Source organism: Triturus cristatus, chromosome 6 (assembly GCF_964204655.1).
Source record: "Triturus cristatus chromosome 6, aTriCri1.1, whole genome shotgun sequence".
NCBI classification, from domain to species: Eukaryota; Metazoa; Chordata; class Amphibia; order Caudata; family Salamandridae; genus Triturus; species Triturus cristatus.
The window spans coordinates 331,919,853-331,947,728 of record NC_140589.1 but is presented as its reverse complement, the minus strand read 5'-3'; the positions used below and the strand labels follow the sequence as shown (position 1 = coordinate 331,947,728).

The 27,876-nt window shown below is 44.2% G+C and overlaps 1 protein-coding gene across 1 annotated transcript in view; it reads right to left on the bottom strand.

Annotated features, from left to right (window-relative positions):
- NOL10 (nucleolar protein 10) overlaps window positions 1–27,876 on the bottom strand; it is a 727,799-nt gene that overhangs the window by 195,505 nt on the left and 504,418 nt on the right. Inside the window, exons 14-17 of the mRNA XM_085610703.1 lie at window positions 13,438–13,564; window positions 7,111–7,190; window positions 6,893–6,991; window positions 3,550–3,633 (exon numbers count right to left, since the gene is read on the bottom strand). Coding sequence (XP_085466829.1) covers window positions 3,550–3,633; window positions 6,893–6,991; window positions 7,111–7,190; window positions 13,438–13,564 — 390 coding nt within the window. The remainder of the gene's footprint in view (window positions 1–3,549; window positions 3,634–6,892; window positions 6,992–7,110; window positions 7,191–13,437; window positions 13,565–27,876) is intronic.

Genomic DNA, 27,876 nt, shown 5'->3' with positions numbered 1-27,876 from the left:
AACCAGGGTGACAGAAGAGAATTATCCTCACAGCAAGGTAGCACCTGGGCCTCTTCACCATGACTCCCCAATAGGCGGGGCTCTGGGTACAGCGCTTCCGACTTACTGCCACAGAAAACCCAGTATGGCAAAGCTTTGTGCAGGAGGACAGGCACGAAATGCCTGCTTAACCACAAATCTCAAGAAAAACAGGTGTGAGGCAATCCTCTGCCAGCAAATCCAGCTCTTGAGAGAAAGCCATAAAATGCGTGATCCTTCATGAAGAGCTGCGTGGCTCTGGTGGCCTATGTGATGATTGCCACACAGACAGCAATACCACTACCGAAAGTGTTTAGTAGCCTCGGTGTGCAGCTGAAGAAGAACAATAAAAGAAGCAAGTGCCTGTTGCATCAAAAGCCAGCAGCGCATGTGGTTAAGAGATGGCATCCTAGCAACCTAGTCAACAAACACAGAACTGCAGGCCGCAACTCATGCTTCCAAAACGGAGTCAGGTTTTTCTAGTCTGCAAAGAGACTTAACATTATAATGACATGTTATTAGGGACTCACAAAGATTAATGCACAAGTGTCAAGAGGAGACTTAATTTTATCGTTTTTAAATGTTTTGGGTCTGTCTAAAAGATTGCTTATGGTTTCCTCAAGGTTTTATACATGCTGTGATGAAGCCAGTAGGCTTGCATTTGCAAATGTAAATGTGCTCACAAAAGCAGTATATCTTGTATTTTAAAACATTGAAGACCATGACATTGTTAACACGCTATCATAACTGCGAAAAGCCATATGTATTACAATAGTCCTGTAAAGGCATATTGTTTTTTTAATTATAGGATCAGGGCTTTTTGTCACGCAAATTGTCACCTTTAACCATTCAGATAACAGACACGTTTTAAAGTGTTAGTTGCCCTCTGTGATATTTCTTTAGCTTATTCTCCAAAGTCCATTTGCAAAGTTATGTTATGTGTATTTGTAAAGCACACTATCGCCCCCAATACCACCTAAAATTTTCTAAATATTTGTTATTTTGTACATGTAATTCGGTGTGCAAGCATTACATTATTACTACTTATTTTTAAAGAAAAAGGACTGGCTGGATATGACTTAGTGAGGACCACTGGATTGGTTCCTGTGTTATGAGTTTCTAGCCTACAGCAACTCTCCGAGTGAGCACTGGGCTATTCTGCCTCACTAACCTCAGAGTCAAGAGCTAAAATGGTGACTTAGTCCCGCAGTTGAAAGGACCGCAATATAGAGGCTTCGGGATACCAGACATGAAAACCCCTCTTTGACAAGAATGGGACCCAGTAACCAGGGAGCTTCCGAAACAGATGTTTTGTGATGTTCATAGTTCTTAACGGAAAATATGTCCACAGTATCCCATCCACTTTTGCCAACATGTCTCAGCCTCCAACTCCATGCTGCTGGGGTGTCTTCCTCATCAAAAGCAGAATTACTTAGGAATTTTCCTGCTACCATTATATGATGGAAAGAAAATGACATATGCTGGTAAAGACCCATTCAAATAAGGCTCTGTGTGCCATAATATAATTTTTGCCAACCCTACTTCACATCCTTTAACCTAAGAGCAATGAAGTCCATTTGAAATAGAACTGTTTGAAAGGAAGGAGGAGAGCACACATCTAGAAACTGCAAAGCTAAAGATGAACGAGCACTAAAAGTTTGCACAGATGCACTTTCTGAGTTCTGCCGTATGACGAAAAGCATTTAAAAGCTTACATTAAATTATCTATCTTTCTTTCTTATGTAGCAGACAAGGCAATTACTTAACAAAAGTGCTTGTTTCACAAAGCTTTAATTTAATGGGTGCAATTCTGTTTTATGAAGCTTTGGAGGTTTTCATTATTTTTCTCAACTGACACTGTCCTATAAAATGTGCATTATCCTTTAGAAGTTATTCAGGTTTCACAAGAGCGCAATAACGTAACCTGACAAGTGCCTTCTGCACATTTCCAAAAGTAGGTTACCCACTGATGGTGAGTTGGGATCAGTAAGAGCAGACACACCTATACACTGGGGGGTGGGGGGGGGAAGACTCATACAGACACTTACTGAAGTTTACACCATGGAGGTACCAGGTACCTCTGCGGTTTCTGTATGCTAGATTTCTAATTTACATTCACAAATGCAGATTGCTTTTAAAAACTCTTGCATGTTTGGAGATAATGATGAGCATTTGCTCTGGTCATTTTCCGGACAATTTGTTTCATGTGTCTAACTAAAGCTTTTCATTTTTCAGATAAGCACTGATTTGCACAAAAACTGTATTAATCCCAATGCTTACCACACTTTTCACAGCATCATTCTACAGAGCAACGGACACACTCTTTGTGAGTAGGGAGCAAACAAGACGTGTTACTTAACTTGCTGCTACAGTCTTTACTTCTAAAATGCCAATGCAATATCCTTCACAGAGAAGCTAAAGCACCACTATACTAAGTCAAAAACATTCTTACTTGCATCGAAAGGAGTCAGAACCTCACCATAGTTTTGTTAACCCCAGCTGTGTGCTGCAAGAAACATCACTCCACACAAAGGCTGTGTCTGGAGAGCAGCCTGAAGTGGATACTTAAAAGAACCAACTAAACCGGTTCTGTAGCTTGAGACAGTGGATCCACATCACTTGTCTTAAAGTTGTTTATAAAAGTGGAACCTAACCCTCCCCCTTGTTTCCATTTCCAAGTCCCTTATGATGAAGGTATGGTGGTGCTCTGCAGATTACTCAAAGGACTGCTGTGTGCCCAGGAAAGTTGTCTTTCTGACAGCCAATCTCCCAGAAGTGAGGAGACATCACCTGAATTCTGCACTAAATGCAGAAGGAACGTTCGAGCTACCTGAAGTACCTAGGAGTCTGCCTGCCTACTGAGAGAGAAAATGTGTCTGCCTGGTATTGCAAGAGGAGGGACCGTCCAGGAGGACAGAGACACACAGCGTGTCCCCAGTGACTAAGGGATAGCCAAAGAGAGTTGACTGCCCCAGAGCAAGCTAGAAGGAACCTGGGTGTCGAGGGTTCCCCCTGGTCCTCACCCCGGTTCCTGGCGAGAGCAACTATTGCCTTGCTCATCGTAGGAGCTACACCTGCCATGATCATCACAGGCCCTTACGGGGGCTGCAGCTGCCCAGTTCAACGAAGTACTGCATCAGGAGGGGTTAACGGTCTTGATCAATATTGACCCAGTCAGGGGTTGCACCTACTGTGATCATAATAAGCCTGGTCAGGGCTGCACCTACCTCCAGCAGGATCGAGACCACAACTGTTGTGACCACCAGGCTGCAATCTTTCTTGGCCTAGGTGAGGCTACATTATTGCACCCACCTGAGATGGCTGTGTCAGTGCCTGCACTTGTTGTTGGGGTTCTGGGGACTCAGGAGACTGAGGATGGCGGAGCACAGATGGACGGGGCCCACACCTGGCTGGCAGCTCACCGCACGCCCTTGTTGTAAGGCAGTCATATTTTGCATTTAAATGTAAAGTAGCATCGTGAATATCTTCTACAGGGAAAAAAAACTAAAAGAAGGGAAAACGTTGCTGTACCTTCTGTTTCTTTTTCTGCACTGGCCGTTCGTCCTCTTCTTCATACAGTTTCAAGGCCAGCTCTTTATTAACCTTTGGCAGTTTCTAAAAGTAAATGAATGGAAATGCATTGAGGAATCCATAGTTATTACGAGGAAAAAATAAATTTTTAGCAAGTTTAACAGTGGTCTGTCTCTCTTAGTCTTATTCTCGGTCAAAAACACTAATTTAGAATACATATTGCAGACCTTAACAGAGCAATCGGTGCTATCACTCAATCGGCACGGAACTAGGGCCAGATGTACGACCGTTTCTGCATGTGTAAAAGGGTTTGCGAACCTCTTTGCGCATGCAAAAAGAGCATGGGCCATGTACAAAGCCTATTTAGCGAGTCGCAATTTCTTTGCGACTTGCTAAATAGGTTTTGCGACTCGCTATTAGGAAGGGGCGTTCCATGTATGTAACATGTATGAATTTTTGCGTCCTCAATTGCGGGCGCAAAACACTCTCAAAACACTGCTCTCTTCAAGAGGGTGGTAAAGCACTCGCAAAAGGGAAGGGGCCCTCTTTGCAAATGTAGGGGAAAATATTTTTTAAGGGCAGGAATGGTCCCAGGGACCGCTACCTGACCTTAAAAAATGAAACAAAAACGTTTAATTTTTTTCTTTTTTAAATGCATACCATTTTCCTTTAAGGAAAACAGGCTGCATTTAAACAAAAAAACTGCTTTATTTAAAAGCAGTCCCAGACATGGTGGCTTGCTGAGTCCAGCAGGTCACCATACTTGGGAAAGCCTACCATTCCCAATGGGGTCGCAAATTGCGAGAGGCTTATTAATATTCATGAGCCTCTCAATTTACGACCCCATTGGGAATTGCTAACAGTGTGTTACACACTGTTGTACATCCAAAAAAGCGCCTCGCAGATTGCGAGTCGCAAAAACTCGCAATTGGCGAGGCGCTATTTTGGGCACCGTACATCTGGCCCCAGAATCACAATGCACAGATGACGCATAAGATTTGCTAATAACTATAACAAACAACTCACATGTAGGAAGAGTGAAGGGCGTGTTATCAGTCGACACCTGAGCGAGTGTGGTCACTCCATTTCCCTAATGTATGCACTTCCGAAGGTGAACAGTTAAAAAAAGATTCAACCATTTGATTCCGGAATAATAGAATAGTTCCTGTATTTTTTCATATATAATTACACTTTGCATTGGAGTGATCACTGGTTGTTCTACAGTAGCACAATGTTTATTTATGCTGGTCGTTTTTTAAATGTGACTTTTACTATTTTATAATAGTAGTTCCCTAATTGTGAGCAGTGGAAGTGTGCAAGTCAGCCAATTAAAAGGAAGGTAAAGTGGAATTGCTTTAGGGTAGGGACTTCTCTTACAGGAAGAGGGAGGCAAGTAAACAAATAAAAATCAAGCAAATAAGAATGAGAGTGACAATGAAGCCAATCAATTGTAATTGATGGAATCTATGCCCACAACAGAAAGAAAACAAATACAAGGGACATTCACACGACACATCATCTGTGTTTTCATGGATGAAGTTGGGTTGTTCCCATCCTCAAAGAGTGGCACCGAACTTTGCCTTTGTCACAGAGATTTATAATCATTTTATAGGTACATTCAGCTCATGAATATGTTTTAATTAGGAGTGTATGGTATTGCATTTACCAGCACTATCTTGTTATGGACACTATTTCTAAGCTGCAGGATCGCCTCCTCTGTAAAGAACGGCACTAAAATACTCCTCTCAAATCCAAACACGACATGTGAATAATAGTATGAATGCATGAACTGTAACAACAGAAAGGTTTTCACTTAACCTCAGTTGTCTTCAATTTATTCTGTTAATGTACCATACACACAGACATTCTCCCTCTCTAATTTCTATGAGAATATTATATTCCGGATTAAAGTGTCTATTGTAATGGATTGTGATATACATAAACCTTCATGTGCTCTGCACTGCATGATATCAGTGCTAGAATTATTAATAATCACTACCACAAACGTCGTCTTTCCTGCACTCCAAACTGAGTCAACAATGGCCTTGTACCAACTGACCAAGCCCTCCAACTAATAATGCTGTAGATTTGGAGCCAGACTCGAAGCACAATTTATCACCAATCCAGTGGGGCATTCTACACCCCCTCTGTTTGGGTATGTAGACGCTGGGATTACTCCAATATTCACCATGGCTGAAAGAACAGTGCTGGTTTGAATGGAGCAGCAGCTCCTCTGTAATGGGGGAGGAGCATCGTCCCACTGCAGATAAAAAATAAAACGATAATAAAATAATTTTACTATTGTTTTATTTTTCACTGACAGTTGATGCTGCCGAGTCTAGGGCCGGGCTGTCGTCTATGGACAGACAGCAGCACTGTAAGCACACGTCGGTTTGACCGGCCGATTTAAGATGTTCATACCGGCATGCGTACTTAGATTTTTCCAATCCCGTGGTATTGTTCAGCTGGGTGGGGAAATGGCACAGGCCCTCAGTTCCTTAGTGAGCACCAAACCAGGCCACTCAGACCAATCCTGGCGCTGCTCTTATAGCATGAGAGTAGCGTTTGGATTGGGTGGGGAGTCTGTGCTGGCCCTTTGACGTCTTCCGGAAAGAAAGGAGCACCGAGGCGACTGGAAAAGGGAGCAGCAGGTAAGTGCTTTTTTAATATCATAATTTGCCCCCGCACTACCACTTTATTTTGGCAGTAGTCTCCCCAGTTTGAATGTTCTCGAATTCAGTGTGGTTATGAATTCGGTCTACTTTTATTGCATAAATCAAGACCTAAATACATTATTTCCAGTCTTCTCAGAAGTTACACTGCCTGATTTTCATTCTCCCTGAAGAGGCCATGCCAATTGCTTTTCTTAACTAATGAGGCACTCTTATTAAATCTTGAGCCTCTTTGAATTATCCTATGTAGTGCGAAAGTGACCATAAAGGAGAGTAGAGGTGAGATCCTGATAAAGGACACAAACATCAGTTGTGTTAATTTGTAGACTTCCAATCAATATTTTTACAGAAAAATATTTAATTGCGTGGCTGTTCCATCCCCCTCACAACAGAGACTTAAATCTGTAGGCATCTCTTTTTGCAAAAGTCTAAAATGCCTGCAGCTGTTGCCAAAGTAAGAATAAGCCACGCACTGCACCTTTTCTATATTCTCAGTTCCCCAGGTTGTTAGAGCATTGGTGTGGTCAACAGCCTCCCCATTATTACTCTCCCCAGCATCACACATGGCTAGCACATAGCTCAATACCGGGCACTCCAGCAAAACCAGATAGAGCACAAATGTCTCAAAATCGCCTACACACTCGTAATATTTGCCGTATTTGTCAATTCACCTTTATTTGAACCCTCTGTGCACGTGTTTCTTCGATCTTCTGCCTTATCTTTTCTCGTCTGTAATCCTCATAAGCAAATGGATTAACCATTGCCTTCACCTTTAAACACAAAAAAGAGGCAAATGTAGATGAGCTGCAGCTTCAAGTTACATCCCCTCACTGCACAGTGATTGCAACAAGGTGACAACCAGACACGTTTTACTAGCTTTTTTCATTACCTTGTGATACAATCGTATGTCAATAAAGAAGCCATGCATGTATGCCTTGAGCATCGGCGATCCAATCAGATGAGCCAGTCCTGAAAACAGAAAATACACCTTAAGAAGATATTCAGGTGTTTAAACTCATGTGCCTTTGGAGTTAAAGGCACAGCAAGTCACTGCACCGCATTGTGTTACATACGTTTATACAAGAATACCCAAAGAATACTCAGATAACCGAAAAGCTTTTAATCTATACCAATGTTTTGAACAAGACAGAAGGAAATAAAGTGACAACTAATAACCCGAGGCCCAATAAAACGAAAATGCACAATATGAAACATACTTACTAAATAGATACTTACAAAAAATTTGTTGAGAAGGCATCAATAAAATAAACTTGAGAATAAATATAAAAACACCAATAAGTAGAGATATTTTGAAACTCTGCATTCTTAAAATCATTGTAGGTAGGTTCATGTGTGCAGTACAGTGGCACATCAACACCCTAAATTAAGCAGTTTCCTTAAATCAAGAAACTAACGAGAGAAACAGGTAGTGCTAATAGCACAGTCCCTATGAGAGTCTTTAATCTTTTTTTAGGTCTTGCCTAGCGTTGCAGCGCATGCGCGCTGCTTGCTCTGCGAGACCTCTTGTGATCAAGGAGATTTCAGAAGGGGACTCGAAGCCCCGCCCATCAATCCCATTGTCTGGCGTCATCCTTTATGCAAAACGCTGGCCTCCGATTGGAAATGAGGCTTATTTGTTAATGCCCTGTCTCCTTTTCGTCCGGTCCATCCGGACTGGATTGTCTGCTTGCCGGCTGTCGTGACGATATTTCTTATCTTTGGAGGCGTGGAGGGACAGATCATGTTTACTCCGGGCAGGCACGGAGCTCATAGGCGCAGGGGGTCACGGGGAGAACAGGGGGACCCCGGCACACTCTAGTTGCTTTTCCACCGAGGCAGCAGCGTGCTCATTTTTGCATCGCGCTTTCACATAAAGTGAAAGCCCGATGCAAAAATAAACACACTGTTGTGTGCGTAATGGCGACAGCTTGGTCTCAAGAGCTGTCTGTAAATCCAATCTACCTTGGGGCTCCGGTGGCTCTCAGGTCCTCTAGTCTCTCTCCTTCAGGGCCTGTGGCCACAATTTACAGTAAGGGGGTGGCAGGAGGGCAAGCGCCATAAAAGAGGCTTGCGAGCTCGTCTTTTCCGAGCCTGCACCTCGTGCTTTCCTAGAACCGTCTCCCAGCTAGGGTGCTTAGGGTGTCGGGTAGGACTTCATTGCATCCCCGCTTGGGGTAAATATAGCCCTCGGTAAGCTGGGCTATAGTCCTTGGGTCGTGCACCGCCTGGGAGTCATCTCATATGCAGGTATAGCCTCCGCGGCACTAGGGAGGCTTATTAAGGCTTTCTGCAGCGGGCCGATGCCATCTTGCTGTTCCTCTGTCTTCTTGCTGCCTGTGGTCACAATTCACAATGAGGGGGCTGGAGGGCAAGTGCCATAAAAGAGGTCAGAGGGCTTGCTATCTTCCAGCTCGCACCTCATGCCTGGTTGCTGTGGAGGTCGGGCGAGCTTCATCACGTTCCCGCATGGGGTAGATGCAGCTGTCGGTGGGCTGGGCTATAAGCCTTGGATCCTGCACTACCCAGGAGACATCTCCTGTGTATGTTCTCACCTCTGCTGTACCGCGGTCCACGGCGCGGCCTCTGCCACCTTGCCTCACCACTCCTCTGCCTGCTCACTACTCTCGGCTTGTGTCTCTGGTCCCGGCGGGTGACACCGATGTCGCAAGTCTCTTCAGGTCCTCCAGGCCAGTCCCCATTTGCCCAGTTCAGTCCGGGGGACATGGATGATGGCAGCTGCAGACTTTATGCGCTGGAACTCGGCAGTCACACAGCATGATCCATGCAGCCCAGGTCACGCCTCTGTTTACCCATTTTATAAACATGGTTAGATTTTCCTGCATCTGATAGAAGTATAGGTGGGCGGGGCATTCATACAGCTGCCATGGTGATACTAGAATATTGTCTTTGTACATAGTATTGAAAAATAATAAACTAACACAATAAATGTAAATACAAATTCAAAATAACCTAAAATAGCAAGTTAAGACAATAAGTTAAAATACGTGTTTGTCTAGGTTATTATATAGAATTGCAAATTTGGTCAGGGGAGTTTAACGGTCAAACTTATTTTCGCTTCTTTTCACAGTACCTTCTATTGTGCAAACTTACAGTCACAAAAAACACAGGGAGCTCTAAATATTGTTTGCTGGAGTTTCCAAATTAGAACGTTCTGCTTGTTATTGCCATCCTTTATTCAAGGTTGATTCCCGACCTCACGGCTGCTCATTGTAGTAACCTCATCAGATGTAATGTAAACCTGTAATCTGTAGGATATCCACGGATCTCTGCCACACCACAGGTATGACTTGCCGGCTTGTGCCATATTTAATGAGTATCCTAGGGTCCACTTCGTCTTACCTGAACCTGGGGCTGTTGTGCCACTCAAGGTCTAGTTATGATCTGAACAGAGACGTGCAGTATGTGTTAATTGTTTCGCATTATAATATTGTCAGGTTGACATTGGAACAAAGTTCTAAAATAGATCGCCCCAGCAGCATATTTACATGCTTATGGTGAGGTCCGATACCTTAGTCTGCGGTCATCTATTAATTTCCATAGCCATGTTTATATATTTTTTAACCATTCACTTTCTTTTTAATTTGACAGGAATATGCTGTTTTTACTTTTGTGTAAGCAGAAACCTGGTATTTCTAGAATGGCGATACCAGTAGGAAATTCTACAAAGCTTTCTCTAGGCTTCCTATGTGCAAAGAGTACATTTGTTCATTACATCATCATGTGCCATGCTTATCGTAAGCATGGGATCTTTTCTGTTTTAGGCATGTCACAAGAAATGAACATATGCTCTGATGTAGCCCAACTAACCCAAAATAATATGCAGTTTATTTCCATAAATGTACAATTGTGTTCTTTAAATCCACACTTGTTACTGTAAAATTCTAAAACATTTGCGCAGATGCAGAATAGCAGAGCTGTTCTTGTCCATGACACAAGAAAATCTGTGCTCTATTTTTAGTATTAAATCAAAACTTCCATTGCTGTACGAATACACAACTGACTCCTGTAGCAGTTTACTGTACGGTCACGAACGTTAGCACCCCAGCAATGGGTACCATAGCTGGTCTTAGGGTATGGATGCTTGCTTGTGCATAAATGTGTGCTAGGCTTGTACGTATTGTGCCAGCTGTTCTGTGCGAAAGAAGCTTCCGCTTTTGCCGCATTTGCTTTTTCTGCTTTGTGTGTAGTAAGTTCACACTGCTAGCTGTACCTGTCTGTACCTGCTCTATGTGCGTGGGGTACTTGAACCGCTGCTTCCTAAACTGTTCATCTCTGTTTACCAGGGACCTCTCATTGCTGCTGCTGCCGCCTTAGCTTTATCTGCTCTTTTTGTGTAGTAAGTTCACGCTGCTGGCAGCCTGTAATGTACCTGCTCTTTGTGCATGGGATACTTGAACGTCTGCTTCCTATGCTATTCATCTCGGTTTCTTTATTTAGGTAGCCAGCGCGGTCCGCTTTGACTATAGCGGTTGCACTCCTTTCTTTATTTGTTTTGCCACGGCTGTCCGCTTTAACTATAGCGCTATAGCGGCTCTGTTCTTTTTATCTTTTAGTACTAGCCAAATGCGGCCGCACCCCAGGAGTGGGGAGGCACGCATTTTGCACATAAGGGTGTGCGACTGCCATTGGCTAGTACTCCGTACTCCCTTATCTCCCGGATATCCCATACCATGCTCAACACCATCTCACCCGTCCCATTTGCCTGCCCAACCACCCCTCTGAGGTGGAGGTCCAGAGTTTAAGCTATTGGCATTGTAAATGACAATGCCTTTCATTTATGTGTTAGTTTTCTAAACAGATATATAAAAGGCATTGCCATTTACAATGTCAATAGCTTAATCTCTTGCAAAGGCCTATTGCATTGCTGTTGCTGGGCACTCTGCCCATAGTTTTTATTTATGTTTTTAAACAATGTTTCATTAATTTATTTATTTGAGGGTAGTTTGATCAGATCCGGAGTAGACCATTACATTATTTTTCTACTTCCTTTAATTATTTTTCTACTTCCTTATTTTTCTACTTTCTACCTCTGTTGTATTAAGGCAGTACCACAGAATGCACACGGCTTGAATGGTTTGGTGCATGAACATACTGGATTATTTTTTAAACAATTGGTACTTCTGCAAGACATCTGCCTTTGTAGCGTTACTAATGAAGTGCAGATTGTTTTCCTTCAAGACTAGAGGAATGAAAATTATATTCCATAAAACCAGTCTGTACCAATGGCACGGCCGCGACTCAGGAGAGAAAGATTCTCATTGCAAGATTGATTTCATCAGATAAAGACATTGTTTTGGCCAATCGATAACTTTGCAATTTTTAACACAGTGAAAGGTTGAACGAATTATTGCCATCGTTACTTGACTCTGTAATAGATGGAGTAGCTGGACCTGAACCCTCTATAAACGACGGAGTGGACTTCAATTTAGTAACTTGGCAGGAGTAACGACAAGTCTCAAGAGTGGAAAGCTGACCAGCACTTACTGGCAGACCATGGTCTGTGTGACATTTGGAAGTTAGCCAAGCAATCTAAAAGGGATTACAGTCCCTTCCAAATTGCTAATCAAAGATTGACTATTTTCTATTGCAAAAACCTTTTTCCAAATACTTACACATGTTGATATAGGTAAAATTTACTTTTCTGAACATTCTGCAGTAGAACTGGCACTGCCACTCTGAAAGGAAGCCCCAAGAAAGGAAAGAGCGAGTGGAAGAAACTATTCTCTCAATTCCATTGCCTTAAGAGACTGCGAGCTATTAATCAAAACTAGAACAGCCATACAAAATCAAAGTCTTGCATTAAGGGCTAATTTAACGATAATCGTATAATTCATGCTGAATTTTAAAAAAACGAAAAACATTAAAATAACTTTTACCAATGAAAACTGCTAGTAGGGAAAATAGTTCAGATGAAAAATGCAAAAGCAAAATGGAAAATATCAACTCAATAGTACGAACCCATAGTTTTAGTGCACAGATCTATCAGACGGCAAAGAGAAGTCATCAAAACGGCCAATTGAATGCATGTAATAGCAAAGGGAAGCGAGAGATGGCGATGGACGGCTCAGGCGGGAGTGGGCAGGGCAGAGCTGATAAAAAACACTCATATGTGGGTCACAGAAAGTGCTGTCTCCTACAGGTACCATCACCCTCGCGATTAGCTGGCTTGGAGTGAGAGAAGAAGAGGACTATAGACAGGCCGGGACTGAAGGTGCAGGATTGCGCTGTTTTGACACCTTAGTCCCACACTGTCAATGAGCCTGGAGTGAGTGGGCAAGCAGTGCTGCATGGAATTCACCCTTCCAATCCATAGACAGCGCTGAACTGCCCACCTTCAACAACAAGGAAGCAGAATAGGACTAATTGGAAGAAGGAGAAGGGGTGCTGCATCTTCAGGCTGCTGCCTACACCATATCATATCAGCAGTGGAATTACTGAGAGGCAGTCTAATGAAGTAGCACTGCCGCTTCAGCTTAAAGCAAACACTGTGCTTTCCCCACTTCCACCAGGGTGACCCATTTGCTGTATCCAATATCCGCTCAATCCCACTGAGCCTAAAAGTGCGCCTTAGTCCCAATCATCGCAAACTCATACTCTTCATTAGCGCTTTACCTTTTCAATGTGCTTTTTTGAAAACATTGAAAATTCATATCTTCAGTCCCAGTATAAACATTGAATCCTTTTGGGGTCTTTTTACTCACTAAACGTTCTTCTATTTCCCTTAATTCGTTTGGAAATTTAACTGTGGTGTTTTCTTGACTTTAAAAGCATTTCTACTTGAACTTAACATGCCTTTCTCTGCAGAACTGTGCCTACTGCTAGTACCAAATCTGAGCAAATGTTGTCCAATCAATGAGTTTAAGCCTAACACTAAATTGTGTTTTTGAGTTGTTAGAAGTGTCCCCTTTCCAAATTAGTAATCCAATTCAAGACAATATTCTTTTCAGTTCACTTACACACTTGTCTGTCGGCATGCAGGAGAAAGTAACATCGTTTTAATTCCACTGAAGTAGTTGGAAAACAGTTTATGTTAATCTTGCATTAAAAAAATAGACAGGTGGAGAGAGTTCGAAGAGGCCATATCAAACCAGCATTGGCCTTATGCTACATAAACATTCACAAAACTACAACTGAGTAGCAATCATAAATGGCAGATGGAAAAGATGAAAACATATAATACATGTCAAAGGTTTACCCAAGTTTTCCAGGTCTTTTCTAGTCACAAATTTATAATCGTCGTAGACTGTACTCTCAGGATTCTCCTCCAACTCCTCAGTCAAGTTGTCTAAGAATGAACACCATCTTGGAGCGGGACCCAAAGCCTACGAACACATGGAAGTGACATTAGTTTATTAGTTGGAACATGTTCAAATTAATAGCACCTAATGGGAAATTCAGTATTCTATAACAGTGAGAAGTTTAACAGATGAACAAAGAAACACATATACTTTGTTGTCAGTGTTCTTGTGATTAACATATCTCTTGGAAAACGAAGACATTCTTAAGGGAATGAAAAAGAAAAATCTGACGATACCAAATCCAAGAAGAAAGGGTGATGTAAGTGGAAGGCAGCACTGACGTGCCCTTTTTGATCACGAGCCTTGCAAAAAAGGCTTATTTGAATAAACATGGAACAAACCCTCTTTGGACTTGTGCATTCTTCGCAGCTTATTTTAGGCAAAGGGTAATGTTCAATGTACCTTGGAAATCTCAACAGAAGTTTCATTTTGAGTTTTGTTCAATTACTGATGTGCATTTCTGGAGTTAGTATAGGGAAGCGTATGACGAACCAATGAGAAGGACTGACAAAGGGAACTACTAGCACATGGTGTGAGAGGCATGAGGAAAACAAAGTTCAACTATCATACAGAGTCTCAGAAAAATAAATCAATCTGGATACTTCTTAGTTCAGCTACACACGCAAGTACAACTACAGTTTTAGTCTACAAAAAAACAGTTCACTGTAGGAGAGGGTACGGCAAGACAGCTTCAGAATATAAAAATATTTCGGGATAGAAACGTGAAGTAAAGTCACAATATTTTAAACAACAAAACAGGTGCAGGTAATTGTGCATTTGTGTCTTTACTAATGCATGTAAAAGCAGTCAGAAAAGTAAAAACAAAAAATAATTTTAAACATCAATAGGAAACTCCTAGAAGTCCGAGCTATGACCCACAACCTGCGTATTAGGGAAGGTAAAAAACAATACTATGCGGACTCTATTTCTCAGGCAGAGCAGTCAGGCAAACAGATTTTTAAAGTAGTACAATCGTTTTTTAAGCCTAAGTGCATTGAGAGGGAGGTCGCACCGACAGCTACTCTCTGCGAGCAAATTTCCGAGTTCTTTGATCAAAAGATCAAAAAGGTGTATGAATCCTTTGGACCTGAAATAAACACGCTAAAACAGGACCTCGTGTTTAAAGACGCACCTAACGTGACCCTCACCCAGTTTATGACTATCCCTCTGAGCGAGGCGAGAGAAGAACTCACTCGATGCAAATCCGGCTCCCCTGACGACCCCTGCCCAGCAAAACTATGGAGCTCCATTGCTGAGTTTGTAGCACCTACACTACAACACATCTGGAATTCATCCATCTCCTCGGGTACATTTCCAGATGTATGGAAACATGCCACTCTCCTCCCATTAAAAAAAAAACCCAATGGTGATCCAGAAGACCTTACTAATCTCCGCCCTATATCACTCTTAGCCGCCCCCGGGAAAATGCTAGAGAAAATCCTACAGCGCCAACTTAGCAAATTTGTAGAAACAAATAATGTACTACATGAGACACAGTCAGGCTTCCGTCCAGGCTTTAGTACGGAGACTGCGCTCATCGAGGTAGCTGAATCAATAAGGTGGTCGATGGATGCAGGCAACTCAGCAATGCTGGTACTCCTGGATCTGTCGGCCGCCTTCGACACGGTGGACCATGCCAGACTACTCAGCCGGCTGGCCGAGATAGGCATCCAGGACAAGGCGCTGGGATGGATTCACTCCTATCTGTCCGAGAGGACACAAAAGGTGGCACTAGGGACGATTTCCTCAGCCCCTAAGGCCCTTAGCTGTGGAGTCCCACAAGGGTCGGCCCTCAGCCCCCTTTTATTTAATATATACCTTGCGCCTCTCTTTACGTTGATTGCCAACTGGGGTGTCAAGGCAATTTCTTATGCCGATGACACCCAGTTGGTATTTCCATACTCAGAGATGACGCAGGAGTCCTTTTCGAACTTCAAAGGATGCCTCCAAGATATCTCCCACTGGATGAACACGAATAAATTAAAACTGAATGCCAATAAGACCGAAGTGATCTTCTTCGGCAGAGGCCCCACCCCCGCCTCAGATTTTTGGTGGCCAACGGAGATGGGCCCAGCCCCCTCGCCCAGCCGCTCGGCAAAAAACCTTGGAGTTAGATGGGACGATAGTATGGCCTTCACCGCCCACATCCAACAAGTTGCCGGGTGCTGCTTCAGCAAACTTAGAAATCTCCGGAAAATCTTGAGATTCCTCCCGGAGAGTTGCCGGAAAACGGTTATCCACGCCACTGTCACATCTCGGCTGGACTACGCCAATGGACTTTACCTTGGCCAACCTAAATACCTGACGCAAAAACTCCAGGTAGTCCAAAATGCGGCTGCAAGACTGTTACTGCGAATTCCTCTCAGACAGTCAGTCTCTCCGCATCTTCGCTCTCTGCACTGGCTGCCAGTGACCAGCAGAATAAAATTCAAAGCACTCACGCTAGCATTTAGATCTCTGCATGGATCCTGCCCAGAATATCTGAAAAAACGCCTTCCAAGGTATGCCCAAACACGTGCACTTCGGTCCAACTGCCGTGTTCAGTTGGTTGTTCCACGATCGAGAAAGGCTCGACTAGGCGGCCGGACCTTCTCGGCAAACGTCACCTCTCTTTGGAACACCCTACCTCAAGAAATTCAACAGGCACCTTCTGAGCCTTGCTTCAAGAAATTACTGAAAACGTGGCTCTTCATTCATCCCCGCTAGCCTCTTTCCTTCTGCCTCTAGGTCAATTGTACTCCTCTAGCGCCGGGACACCTCCATTGCGAGGTAGCTGTTCGCGCTTTATAAAATGCAGTATTATTATTATTATTATTATTATTAATAGACGGTCTCGATTTGAAGTGTCCTCCTCCTTTTTGGTCTTGAAGAAGGATTTCCAGACAAACTCAAACTTGAACAGAATAAAGTTCCCCCCCTCCAGCAGGACTCAAATATCCAGCAATAGATTCTGTCAACCATCCAATTTTAGCTTTTGGAATCTTTTCACTTTAGTAACCCAAAGAATCATTAATGAAACCTGGTAAAGGAAACCAGTAAGATGGGGAGGTTATTCTGCCCTTCTGACTCGCCTATAAAATTATAACTTTCGATCAAGTGCATATTTGGTAAATCTTCATTTTAAGGTCTTTCACAGAGACTGGTATTTGGCAAGTGTAAATTCCGCATGCAATCTAAGCAAGTGGTAAGAAAAATGCAGGGTCTACAACTCTGGGATAAAGCCTGTGAAAACTGGAGGAATAAGCACAATGAACACTTCCTCCACACCCCAGCTCCAAAGGCAACCATTTTGCTATTAGTATCCCCATCACAGACTGAGTGTTGAAGATGGCGGTATAAGTGCCCTACTGTCTTATAATGACCCTGCAAATGAGATTGAACAGACTGTTCTTTTACCCCTAGGAAACATTACGAAGAGGTGATGCACTCCACAGTGCATCTCAGTAGTGGCCAATGGAGGTCACCTTCAAATACTTCACACGTCATAGCAGTAAAACAAGGTAAGAGAAGAGAGTTTGGTTTTGATCCTCTTCAGCAGCTGAACTAGACTAGCTTGAGTTAAAGATGTACAGTGGAACACCTCGAACAACACCATATTTGAATTACTAAGAAAATCAAATAGCCAGTAACCCTACGAAGAAAATTCAGGAGCAGTAATTCAGTATGACATTTAGTCCTACAGAATATACGTGAGACCTTTATTTATGGGAGTACATGGAAGCCAGAGGTTTGGCCCCTTTAAAAGACCTCAGCAATCTTACAACTGTCAGATACTGGCTCACAAAGTATTTTTCAGCTGGAGAAATTGTGCATATTCGATAATTTATTAAGTCATATAAAAGGCATTTTAAAGAGAGCAAACAGTAAACTGGTAGCCTGTCCACAACAAAATATCCAAGATCTACAAGTTTTCTATTGCATTAGGCAGAGAATCAAACAAATCAAGGAAATGTATTTCTTCCTAGTGTTGGGGGATCATGACTTTCTAATGAAACTTGACGGAGGGAAGGGTAGGTCCTGGGGGTCAGATGAAGATGGACGGTTCAACTGGCAACTGAAAAAGCTTTGAAAATAACAGCTGATTTGGACAAGCCAGGATCACCAGAATAACATGTTCTCAACGGCATTCTGTCTAATGGTGTTCTAACATTTCAAAGGGAGAAAACAGTAAGGCAGAGAAAAAAAGCATCAGACCACTGTTATGGATCTCCAAACAAAGAAGATTGGCAGCTGAGCACGTTACATATCCGCGAACAGATGAAATGGAAAGCTCTCTAGCATTTACACAACAGAGAATATTGGAGTGGAGACGTCTTCTTGTTGCTCAGACAGTATTTGCAGAAATGCCACAACAGGTGTTACAATGTCACTGATCTCAGCCGGTCATCTGACATTGTTTTCCTTGTCTCCCCGTTTATGTTTCCTTCCCTCCCCCTCCTCTTCCCTCTGTGATTCTTTGATTTAACCGATGCAACTATGTAACCTGTAACTCGCTCATCCTAATGTAAAGCGCTCTGATACGTCTGGGTCTAGCCAGCGCTATATAAAACTTTGCAAATAAATAAGTATATAAATGTTTTTATATTATGTAGCAATGGCGCCTGGTCCATTTTTATTGACTTGACAAGCTCACTCTGTTTTTCACAAGTGAAAATCACCATCAAAAATTCGAAGGTGAGGTGAATCATCAACAAAACCTCCAAGGCCAGATGACAACTTTTCACATGAAGCCCCCTAACCCAAATGGCAGCATCAGTCTCTGTGACGAGATCTTGACTAGACTCATTAAGGGCACAATCATTCCATGCCTCAATGTTTCAAAGCCATCAAACCTGGTATATTTATTCACTCTGATCATATCATAATATGTAAGCACTCGAACTGAAAGATCCTAAAGCTTTAAGAAATGTCAGGTAGCGGAAAACAGAGTCTCAATAAAACTTGGGAGACCACCAGAGACCTTGCCCATGGTCCTTAGTGTACTTATTCATAGGAGATTAGGCCCTTCTAACATTTTTTGTCCACTCTTTGCCTACCTAGGAAAGTTTCATGGAAGCGTATAACACCAGTAGTACATCGTCTAGCTAAGCAATTCCCCCAAGGCCCTCAACCTGAGTAGAACCATAACACATTACAGGATCTTTCTGAAGGACCCTGGAGCTGACGAAAGACCGAAGAGCTGGCGTTCCAGTCTTCAAATTGCATGTCCAAAGAACATGAAGCCAACCACAAAAAAGCCCTGCCTATCATGAGCGAAAGATGAGAATCTTTCAAATTTAGCTTCGTCAATTAATGTTTTTTTCATCAAGATGTCTGAGTAAAAAAAACAGTTTCCTCTGAAATGGCTGCAAAAAAGAAACTGTTTAAACTTTCCCAAATTCCACCAATCAAGATAAAAAAAAAGAAAGAAAAGAAGAGTACTGACTAATAAGTGACATGCAGGAAAAACATATTTTTTAACGATCCTTATCTACTAAGGAAACCAAGAAATCATGCTCTTTGTCAAACTGATCCTCCCTCTTGTCAGTTCATTTGCAGAGGGAGGATGAGGAATGTCAACTAAAAAAGCTGACTAAATAGGAGGATTCATAGGTCCCAGGTAATCCGATTTAGCTGTACACCAGAAAACATGTGCAACCTCCCTTTCTCGGGCCATGTGGAAGAGCAGGGATTATCAAGAGTTGTCGAAAAGAACAGCTTCCTTTTTCACCTATCTGCTTCTAATCTAGGCAATAGTGGGTTCTAGACAGTACGGGCAGGCAGTGTGTTGCTTGTGTTCTAGTAAAAACACATCAGGTTGCTGCTAACTTCTGACGGACTATAAGATTCAGTCAATGTTTCACTTTTGGTGCTGAGTCTATTCTGATAAACGATCCTTGCTGGTTAACAGCTCACACTCGTAGCTGTGAAAAACATCCACTTATTGTTGAAGGATTAACAGAAGGTGGTCTTTTCCTTCTATAGCTCATTAACTGCACTGACCAAATTGTGTAATTCAGTCAGTAAAGGTGCATAAAAAGCTTGTTCTCATCCATGGGGAATACCTCCCTGGATGCCATACCCAGAGCCTCTGGGTAAATGTCCTATGTCTTTCCAAATAAAAAGATTGTCATTGCCTGAAAATAAAACGGAGCACTGAACCTACTGACCACGGTTAACCGGCAGCCCCATCCTCCACGCACTCTGCACTGAAATCGAAAATCTCAATAAGAGGAATGATAATGTTCAGAAGCATTTCCACTTCCACCCTTCAACAGAAGACCTGACATTTCTACCCTTCAGCAGAAGACCTGACTTTTCTAAGCGTTATTCTCAAATTTGAAATCTCAAAATTAAGAGAAGGGGCCTTCTAGGCCTTCGAGAATAATCCTAGTCAGGGTACTGTGCTCTCATTAAACGGCAAAGGTTCCATTCCCACAGGACACCTAAATGGGTTGTCCAAACTGAGGGGTGAGACTCCCAATCAATGAAACTGGGATGGTATAAGGAAATGTCTCTTTTTGTATCCCCAAAGTTATGGACTGATACTGCGGGTTTTTCGACTCAGAGAGTTCACCGAGGCTGGCTAAGCAGACCTCTGTGCCTGTGCCCTGACATTAAACTGTGTATGGTTGATTGGCTTATACCGAAGTGGCACAGGCTAACTTACTTGTAAGTCCTTAGCATATGATGCTCAGGTACCCGGGGCTGTAAATTGGAGCTTTGGTCCTAGAGGAGAAAGCCACAGTCCTGGCTGAAAGAAGATTAGCCTTGCTTGAAAGAAGATTAGCCTTGCTTGAAAGAAAATTAGCCTTGCTTGAAAGAAAATTAGCCTTGCTTGAAAGAAAATTAGCCTTGCTTGAAAGAAAATTGGCCGTGGAAGAGAGAAGGGCCAAATTGGGCTTAGAGCATAGACAAGATGGTGGCAGCAGAAACGCAACAAAAGATGCTGGCAGAGGTGCCCAATAAGTCAGATTGGCCAAAGGCATTACCCCTAGTTATGTCTAGGGGGATGACACAGGCAAGTGGCTGACCTCATATGAGGGAGCTCTCAGATGAGGAAGGTGTGTACAAAACACTAGGGGACATTACTCTGGGAGTTAGTACCAGCAGTTGGTACGGACAAACTGCTCACACTTGAGGATGAGATACCAGAGTCCTATCCACACATGAAGGCAACACTGATTGAACTTTCTAGACTGACCCCTGAAGAGTATAGGCAGAAGCGGATGACAACACAGAAGGGGCAACACAGACATGGGTTGACTTTGATTATACTTCAGTTAAGACACTAGATGGCTGGATTAAGGGCAACAAAGTGGACACATTTGAAGGACTCTACAATTTGATTGCCAAGGAGCACATTTTAACAAATTGTAATCCAGAGAAGTTGTATCAGCACCTGGCTAACTCTAAGCTGTCTAGCCCCATGGAACCGGTCAAGGCAGCTGATGAGTGGGTTTTTATCAGGGTCCCCAAGAAGTCCCTAGTAGGTGACCAAAAGAAAGGTGGTCAGGCCCGCCTTCAAGGTAAAGGATGGGGTAAGGATAAAAAGGAAGGATAGCTCCAAAGAGTCCTCAGTAGATGCCAAAGAGGGGGCAGTAGGATTGCAAAGAGCCACAACCCATTCAAAGGGGAGGAGGTATTAGGGAAACTTTTTTGACCCTTCAAAGGCTGGGGCGTGTTTTGACTTTAATAAGTCAAGACACTAGAGGGGAGAATCAGTGAGCACCAAGGAGGCATCCACTAGTGATCAGTCCAAGGGGTTGCCTAGTGTAAGTATGGGGTGGAATGTTGTCCCTAAAGATCCCAAAGGATACACAGAGGCTACCTTAGTGCCCCTAGCCTCCTCATATGGAGAAGTACAGGCAGTGACCAAAACCAAATGGGGTGGAAGGGAAGGTTCTGAGGGATACAGCTGCCAGTGTGATCATGGTAATGGCCAAATTGGTTTCCCTAGAATAGATCCTTCCAGAGGAGGTGCACCCATCTTCAACACTGACAATGAGAAAATGTCCCATCCAATGGCTTTGCTGGAGCTTGAGTGGGGAGGAGTTACTGGTCCAAAGTAGGCACCTGTATCCCCTGCCTTCTGAATTGCGTGTCTACGGCAACTCCCTCTAAGCCGGAATCAACAGAACTCTTCTACACAAACTCCAAACCATCCAGAACGCCGCAGCCAGACTCATCCTCGGGACACCGCGTCACGAGCACATGACCCAACACCTACGAGGCCTCCCCGTCGAGAAGAGGATCACCTTCAAACTCCTCACCCACGCCTACAAATTCCTCCACAACATCGGACCCAAATACCTCAACGACAGAGTATCCTTCCACGTACCCAAGAGGAACCTCTGCTCCTCTGCCCTGGCAGAGGTCCCCTGCATCCGCAGAAACAGAACCAGCGGGAGAGCCTTCTCCTACATCGCTGCCAAGACCTGGAACAAGCTCCCTGTGAACATCAGACGCTCCCCGACCCTATACACGTTCAGGAAGGACCTCAAGACCTGGCTCTTCGACTGATTCGGAGCCGCTCCACCCCTCCCCCCCAGCGCCTTGAGACCCTCACGGGTGAGTAGCGTGCTCTACAAACCCCTGATTGATTGATTGATTGACCTAGAATCGCCTGCCTGATCAAAGGTGGAAAGAAGGACCCATGCAGCAATTCTTCATAAATAGATGTGTGTTACTACCAGAGCACCGAAGTTCCTGAGGGAGAGTCAAGGGATCCTAGAGTGTGAGCCTATGGACCAGGGCCCTAAAGCCAAGAATAGAGGTAGAAAGGAATCATACTCTCAAGGGTAAGGTCTGGTATGTGGAGAAGAGACTACTCCTGGTGACTTGCCAGAACTGGCAGAACTCCAAGAAGCAGGGATTCCTCTAGGTAGAACCTAAGAAATAGGAAGAGAACATGTCCTGCTCTAGACCACCTGTGGCAGCTACCTATCAGACAGGAACAGGGGGATACCAGTGGAACCCATTAGGTATACTCGGAGGAGGGACTCCTCTTCAGAGGGTCAAGGGAACCCAAACCAGGGGCAACCAGATGACTGGTAGTCCCCCAGCAGTAGAGGGACTTTCTCCTTAAACTGGCCTATAATATCTTAGTTGGACACCTGGGGCCGACCTAGACCTCGGAGAGGCTGGTCAATCATATCTCCTGGCCCTAGATGTAAGATTAGGCCCAGGAGTTTTGTTGCTCCTGTGGCACTTGCCAAGCCAGTGGCAAGGCAGGGAGCAAGCCAAAGGATCCCCTGATAACATTACATGTGATGGGGACTCTCTTTGAGAGGGTGGGGATTGACATTGTTGGTCCCCTAGAACCCCCCCAAAAGCTTCAGGAAGTAGGTTTATTCTGGTGGTAGTGGACCATGCCACCAGGTATCCTGAAGCCTTCCCGCTTAGGACAGCCACTGCCCCTACAGTAGCTAAAGCCCTCATTTGAATCTTCACCAGGGTTGAGTTCCCTAAAGAGGTGATATCAGATAGAGGTGCAAAGGCTATATGGGATAAGTGTGGAATAACTTAAAAGTTCACCACCCCCCTACCATCCCCAGGAAATGATTTAGTTGAAAGGTTCAACAAAACCATAAAATACATAATCATGGGTTTGCCAGAAAAAACTCAGCAGATGAGATGTTCTTTTCCCATGCCTGTTGTTCCACAAAAAGGAGTTGGCTTTAGTCCATTTGAGCTGCTCTTTGGACACCCTGTCAGGGGCCAATTTACATTGGTGAGAGAGGGTTGGGAGAGACCCCTCAAAGAGCCCAATCAGGACATAGTGGACTTGTGCTTGGCCTTTGCTTCAGGATGGCCGAGTACATGAAGGCGAACAAACGTTTGTGGCCTGCCAGGAGCTTATGAGGCATTGGTATGACCAAAGGTCCTCTATAATGGAATACCAGCCAGGACGGTTGGTGTGGGTCTTGGAGCCTGTGGTACCTGGAGACCTGCAAGACAAGTGGACTGGGCCATACCTCATCCTAGATAAGAAGAGGGAAGTCACCAACTTAGTGGACTTGGGTAGTCCCAGGAACCCTCATAGGGTCTTTCATGTTAACAGGCTCAAGCTACATCATGATAGTGCAGGCCTCACCTTGCTGATAGTGACACACAGGGAGAGAAATAGGAGAAGGGGCCTCTCCCCGACCCCCTGCCCTTCAATGCCCAAGATGGAACTGTGTAAGGAGTATTTCTATCCTTCACATCGACAGCCCAGCAACAAAGGGACTGCTATCAATTGTTGAGGCAGTCTGCTGGACGGTTCTCTCTGATCCCAGGTCTGACAACATGGTGTAACCATCATGAGGACAACAGTGACAACTTGCTTGTCAAGAGCAAAATGTACAGACTGCATGACCAGGATAAGGCCAACATTAAGGCTGAGGTTGCCAAGATGTTTCAATTGGGGGAGGTTGATCCCTCTAGTAGTCCATGGGGCAGCTCAGTGGAACTGGTGTTTTTACAAAGTCATCCTCTACCCTGGACACCCCCCAAAATGTGGGAGACTGATACTGGTGGTAATTGACTCTGACTGACCCTGGGCTCTGCCTAACCAGGTCCAGGGCCAGTGCTATGCTGAAAGAGACACATTAGAATACAGTTAAAACACCTACGTACACTAGGTACACAATGGTATGGAGGGGTACCCCTGTGATTGGCATGACCTACCCTATAAGCCACTAATATATAATGGGGCAGGGGGATTGAAACTACCTAGAAGTCCCTAGTACTCAAGGGCAGTTTAGAGGTCAGCAGCTATTTCTGCACTTGCATGTGCGCAGTGCTGAAGCCTGAGGTCAGTTTAAAAGCGGCCATGGGTGCCAGGACTGCTTTTAAAAAGTAAATTGTGCCCTAACTCGACTTTGGGGTTTGAGGCAGTTAAAAATGGATAACCTACAATGTTTTGGCGTATTAGGAACCCCCAGGGTCTCCCCTAGGTGTCCCGGGGTGGGGGGGGGGGGGGGTCAGATATTTATAAGTTACACCCTTATAAATGAGTTTTATATGCCCTGGGTTAAGTGAAATTTCACATTTCACTCCCCACATTGTGGTAAAGTGCTGTTCAAATTCGACTTTGATGCTAGGAGCACTGTGGAGGGAAGATCTGCAATATCTCTACAGATTCAGAACCCCTAAAGTGCCCCCCTAGTTGCACATGGGGTGGGGGTCCTGTAGAAATCAGTGAAGTACTTATAAAATATGTTTTTGTAAGCCCTAGTGCTGGAAAAATGCCCCAAGTCATTTTTCCCATTGCAAATCCCCTGCTACATAGGTTAACATGGTAGGAAGTTATTGATTAATAGCTCTTGATAGGGGAGGGCCAGAAGTGCCATTCAAAGACGTCCCCAAATGGTATTAATAAATTCAACAATATTATTGTTGAATTTCTCCTAAAGTGTACATACAAGAAGTTATGAGAATTTCTTGTTTGCAAGTCCAGATTCAGCCTTCCAGTGGTCTGCCCTGATTGGTCAGAGTTAAGTGGATTAGCAAGCCTGCCTTGAAGAGGTGATAAAGAGCCCCTGGGGTCAACCAGCTTTGCTGGCAGGGCAGTGTGCTGTTCCATAGGAATGCCAGGCCAGGGGGAGGAGTAGAAAATATGTCCATTAAAAAAGGAGGCCAGAGAACAGTGTCATTTACAATTCTGAACTTTCCACCTTAGGCAGATGGTAGGATTAAGGAAGGTATGAGCAGATGCAAGGGGGAGAGTCTAAGTAAATCAGCCATTCTAGGGGTGTGTGTAGCCAGCTCTTACCTCCTTGCTGTAAAATCAGCCATTATGGATTTGGATGATTTTATGTACTCTGGGACAAAATAAAGGCCACACTCTACAGGATATGGTCATATCTTTGAGGAGTTACCCTGCTCCCATTGGTCAGGAGTGACCTCCTGCCTGACCCAGAGAACTTGGAATAAGTATCTGAGAAGGGCAGAGCCCTCCAGATCTGCTGCTTGAAACTTACTGAAGCAAGAAATTGCCAAGCTGAGAAGATTGCTGTGCAAAGATTTCTAAGGCCTGACCTCTGAAAACTGCACCATCTGAAACTACAGCCCTGTGGATTATTTTGCTGAAAAAGAACTAAAGAGTGGACTCCCTGAAAGCTACAGGTTAAAAGAGCTCATCTGGAACATCACCACCTAAATCCGCACCTTGGAGAACCACCAGTGGATTTGTAAGGGTTTTGTACCAGTGGATTGTGGGAACTGAAGTCCTCAACTTTCAAGAACCATCTTGGAGCTTCCAGACCCTTGGAATGAGTTTGAGACACTTTGGGACCCCTTGAGGAACTTCATGAAGAAGTTCAAGAAATTTAGAGAACTTTGGAGCAACTTTGGAAAAAAGCTCCATAGAGGGACCGACTCAACCTGGCCAGCCAAGCCGCCTGCCTTCAACCGCGAGCCGGCCAAGCCATCCAGGTTCGTCCGGCTAAAAGCTCCAACGGTCTAATTTCCAGAGTTTGACCGGCACTAGAAGAAATATGAAGCCGGCGAACCCTCACCGGATCCGGCTACATGAAGAGCATCGAGAGACCGCGCGTGAAAAAGCTCCAGAAAAGTTTCTAAGACCGCTCGTAGAAAAGGTGACCAGGAGCAACCGCGAACGCCAAGCAGCCTACCTTCCATCACGTGTCGACCTGGATTCCTGGGTGGCCCCGCTGAAGCCCTAAAGAAAAAGTTTTTAAGCCCGCTCTAGGGAAGCTGACCTGGAGTTCGTCAAAAGGCAATCCGGCGAACCGTCACCGAATCCGGACCGGCTTGGAGCTTCGAGGGACCTCGGGGAGAAAAGCTCCAGAAACGTTTCTAAGTGTGAAGGTAGAAACTGAGACCGGGACCTGCCGCGAGCTGTAGCTGCCCAAGGCTCCATTGCAGTTGGCCTGAAACTTTGACTTTCACCAGGTCTATAGCGAGCAGGGATCCCAATATGGTGCTATAATCTTCGAAGTGCTACAGTTTGCTAAATCTTAGAATATTCATATCTCCGGTTCCATACATTGCATTTTTGTCGTTTTGGTGTCATTTTAAAGATAAAAATATTTCCTATTTTCATAAATTGGTTTTGGATTTTTATTATGTGTTGTGTCTTAATTATTTACTACATTGGTGTTTTTAAATGATTTACATACCGGTCTTAGCAGTTAAGCCTGCCTGCTCGCAGCCAAGCTACCAAAGGTTGAGCATAGGAATTTATTAAGACCTATGCTGAGTCCTACAAGGTGTTAGTGGCCTTATTGCCAGTGGCAGACCTACATTTGCCCCTACCAATAACCCACTTTCCAACAGGTGTCCAATCTCAAAGAAGGGAAGCCTGGGAGGAGGGTCTGTGTGGACTACAGGTTTCTCAATGCTGTCACCAAGACTGATGTCCACCCCATACCTTGAGCTAATGAGCTCATGGATAGAATGGGGCAGCTAAATAGTATCTGAGTACCTTTGGCCTGATTTCAGATTATTGGCAGATAACCCTCACCCCAGGAGCTAAGGAGAAGTCGGCTTTTTCTACACCTTAAATTGAAAGTGATGCCCTTTGTGTGAAAAAATGCACCTGTCATCTTCTTTAGGTTGGTGAACCGAGTGCTCTCAGTATATGGATGATATAGCTGTATTCTGTTCCACCTGGGAGGATCAGCTGGTCCACCTCAAGGAAGTGCTTCAGCCCCTGCAGCAAGCAGGCCTCACTATCAAGGCACGTAATTGCCAGATAGGGCAAGGCTATGTTGTTCCTTTGGCCTCCACAAACTTGATGGCCCATGTACAATCTTTTCAATTCAAGAGCCAGACAATTCTGGCCTAGGAAGCTCCTGTGACTCAGACCCAAGCCAGAGCCTTTCTCAAAGAAGCTCTGTGCTCAGCACCTGTCCTGAAGGCACCCGACATTAGTAAGGAATACATTGTTCAGACAGATGCTTCTAAATATTGTACTGGGTTGTGTTGTCACAAGTAAATTATTTAGGCCAGGATCAGCTGGTTGCCTACATCAGCAGGTGCTCCTCCCCAGAGAGCAGCAGTGGAGTGCCAATGAGGGAAGCCTTTGTTGTGTTTTAGTCCCTGAAGAAGCTGAGATCCCTGCCCGTTTGGGAATCACTTCAGAGGTTAAACTGACCACAAACCTCTTAGATGGCTGATTCAGATGAGAAGAGAGAAACCCAAGTTGCTGAGGTGATCAATATCCCTACAGGGTATGGACTTTACAGTCTAACACAGAGCTGCCACTGATAATGCCAAAGCAGATGGCCTTTCCACGTTCTTCGTCTTAGATGATGAGAAGTACGAGGATAAGCGTTCATAACTTATCACCATTCGTCTGGAGGGGGACCATGTATGGTAATGCCTATTTTTGTATGTCACCTCAAAAG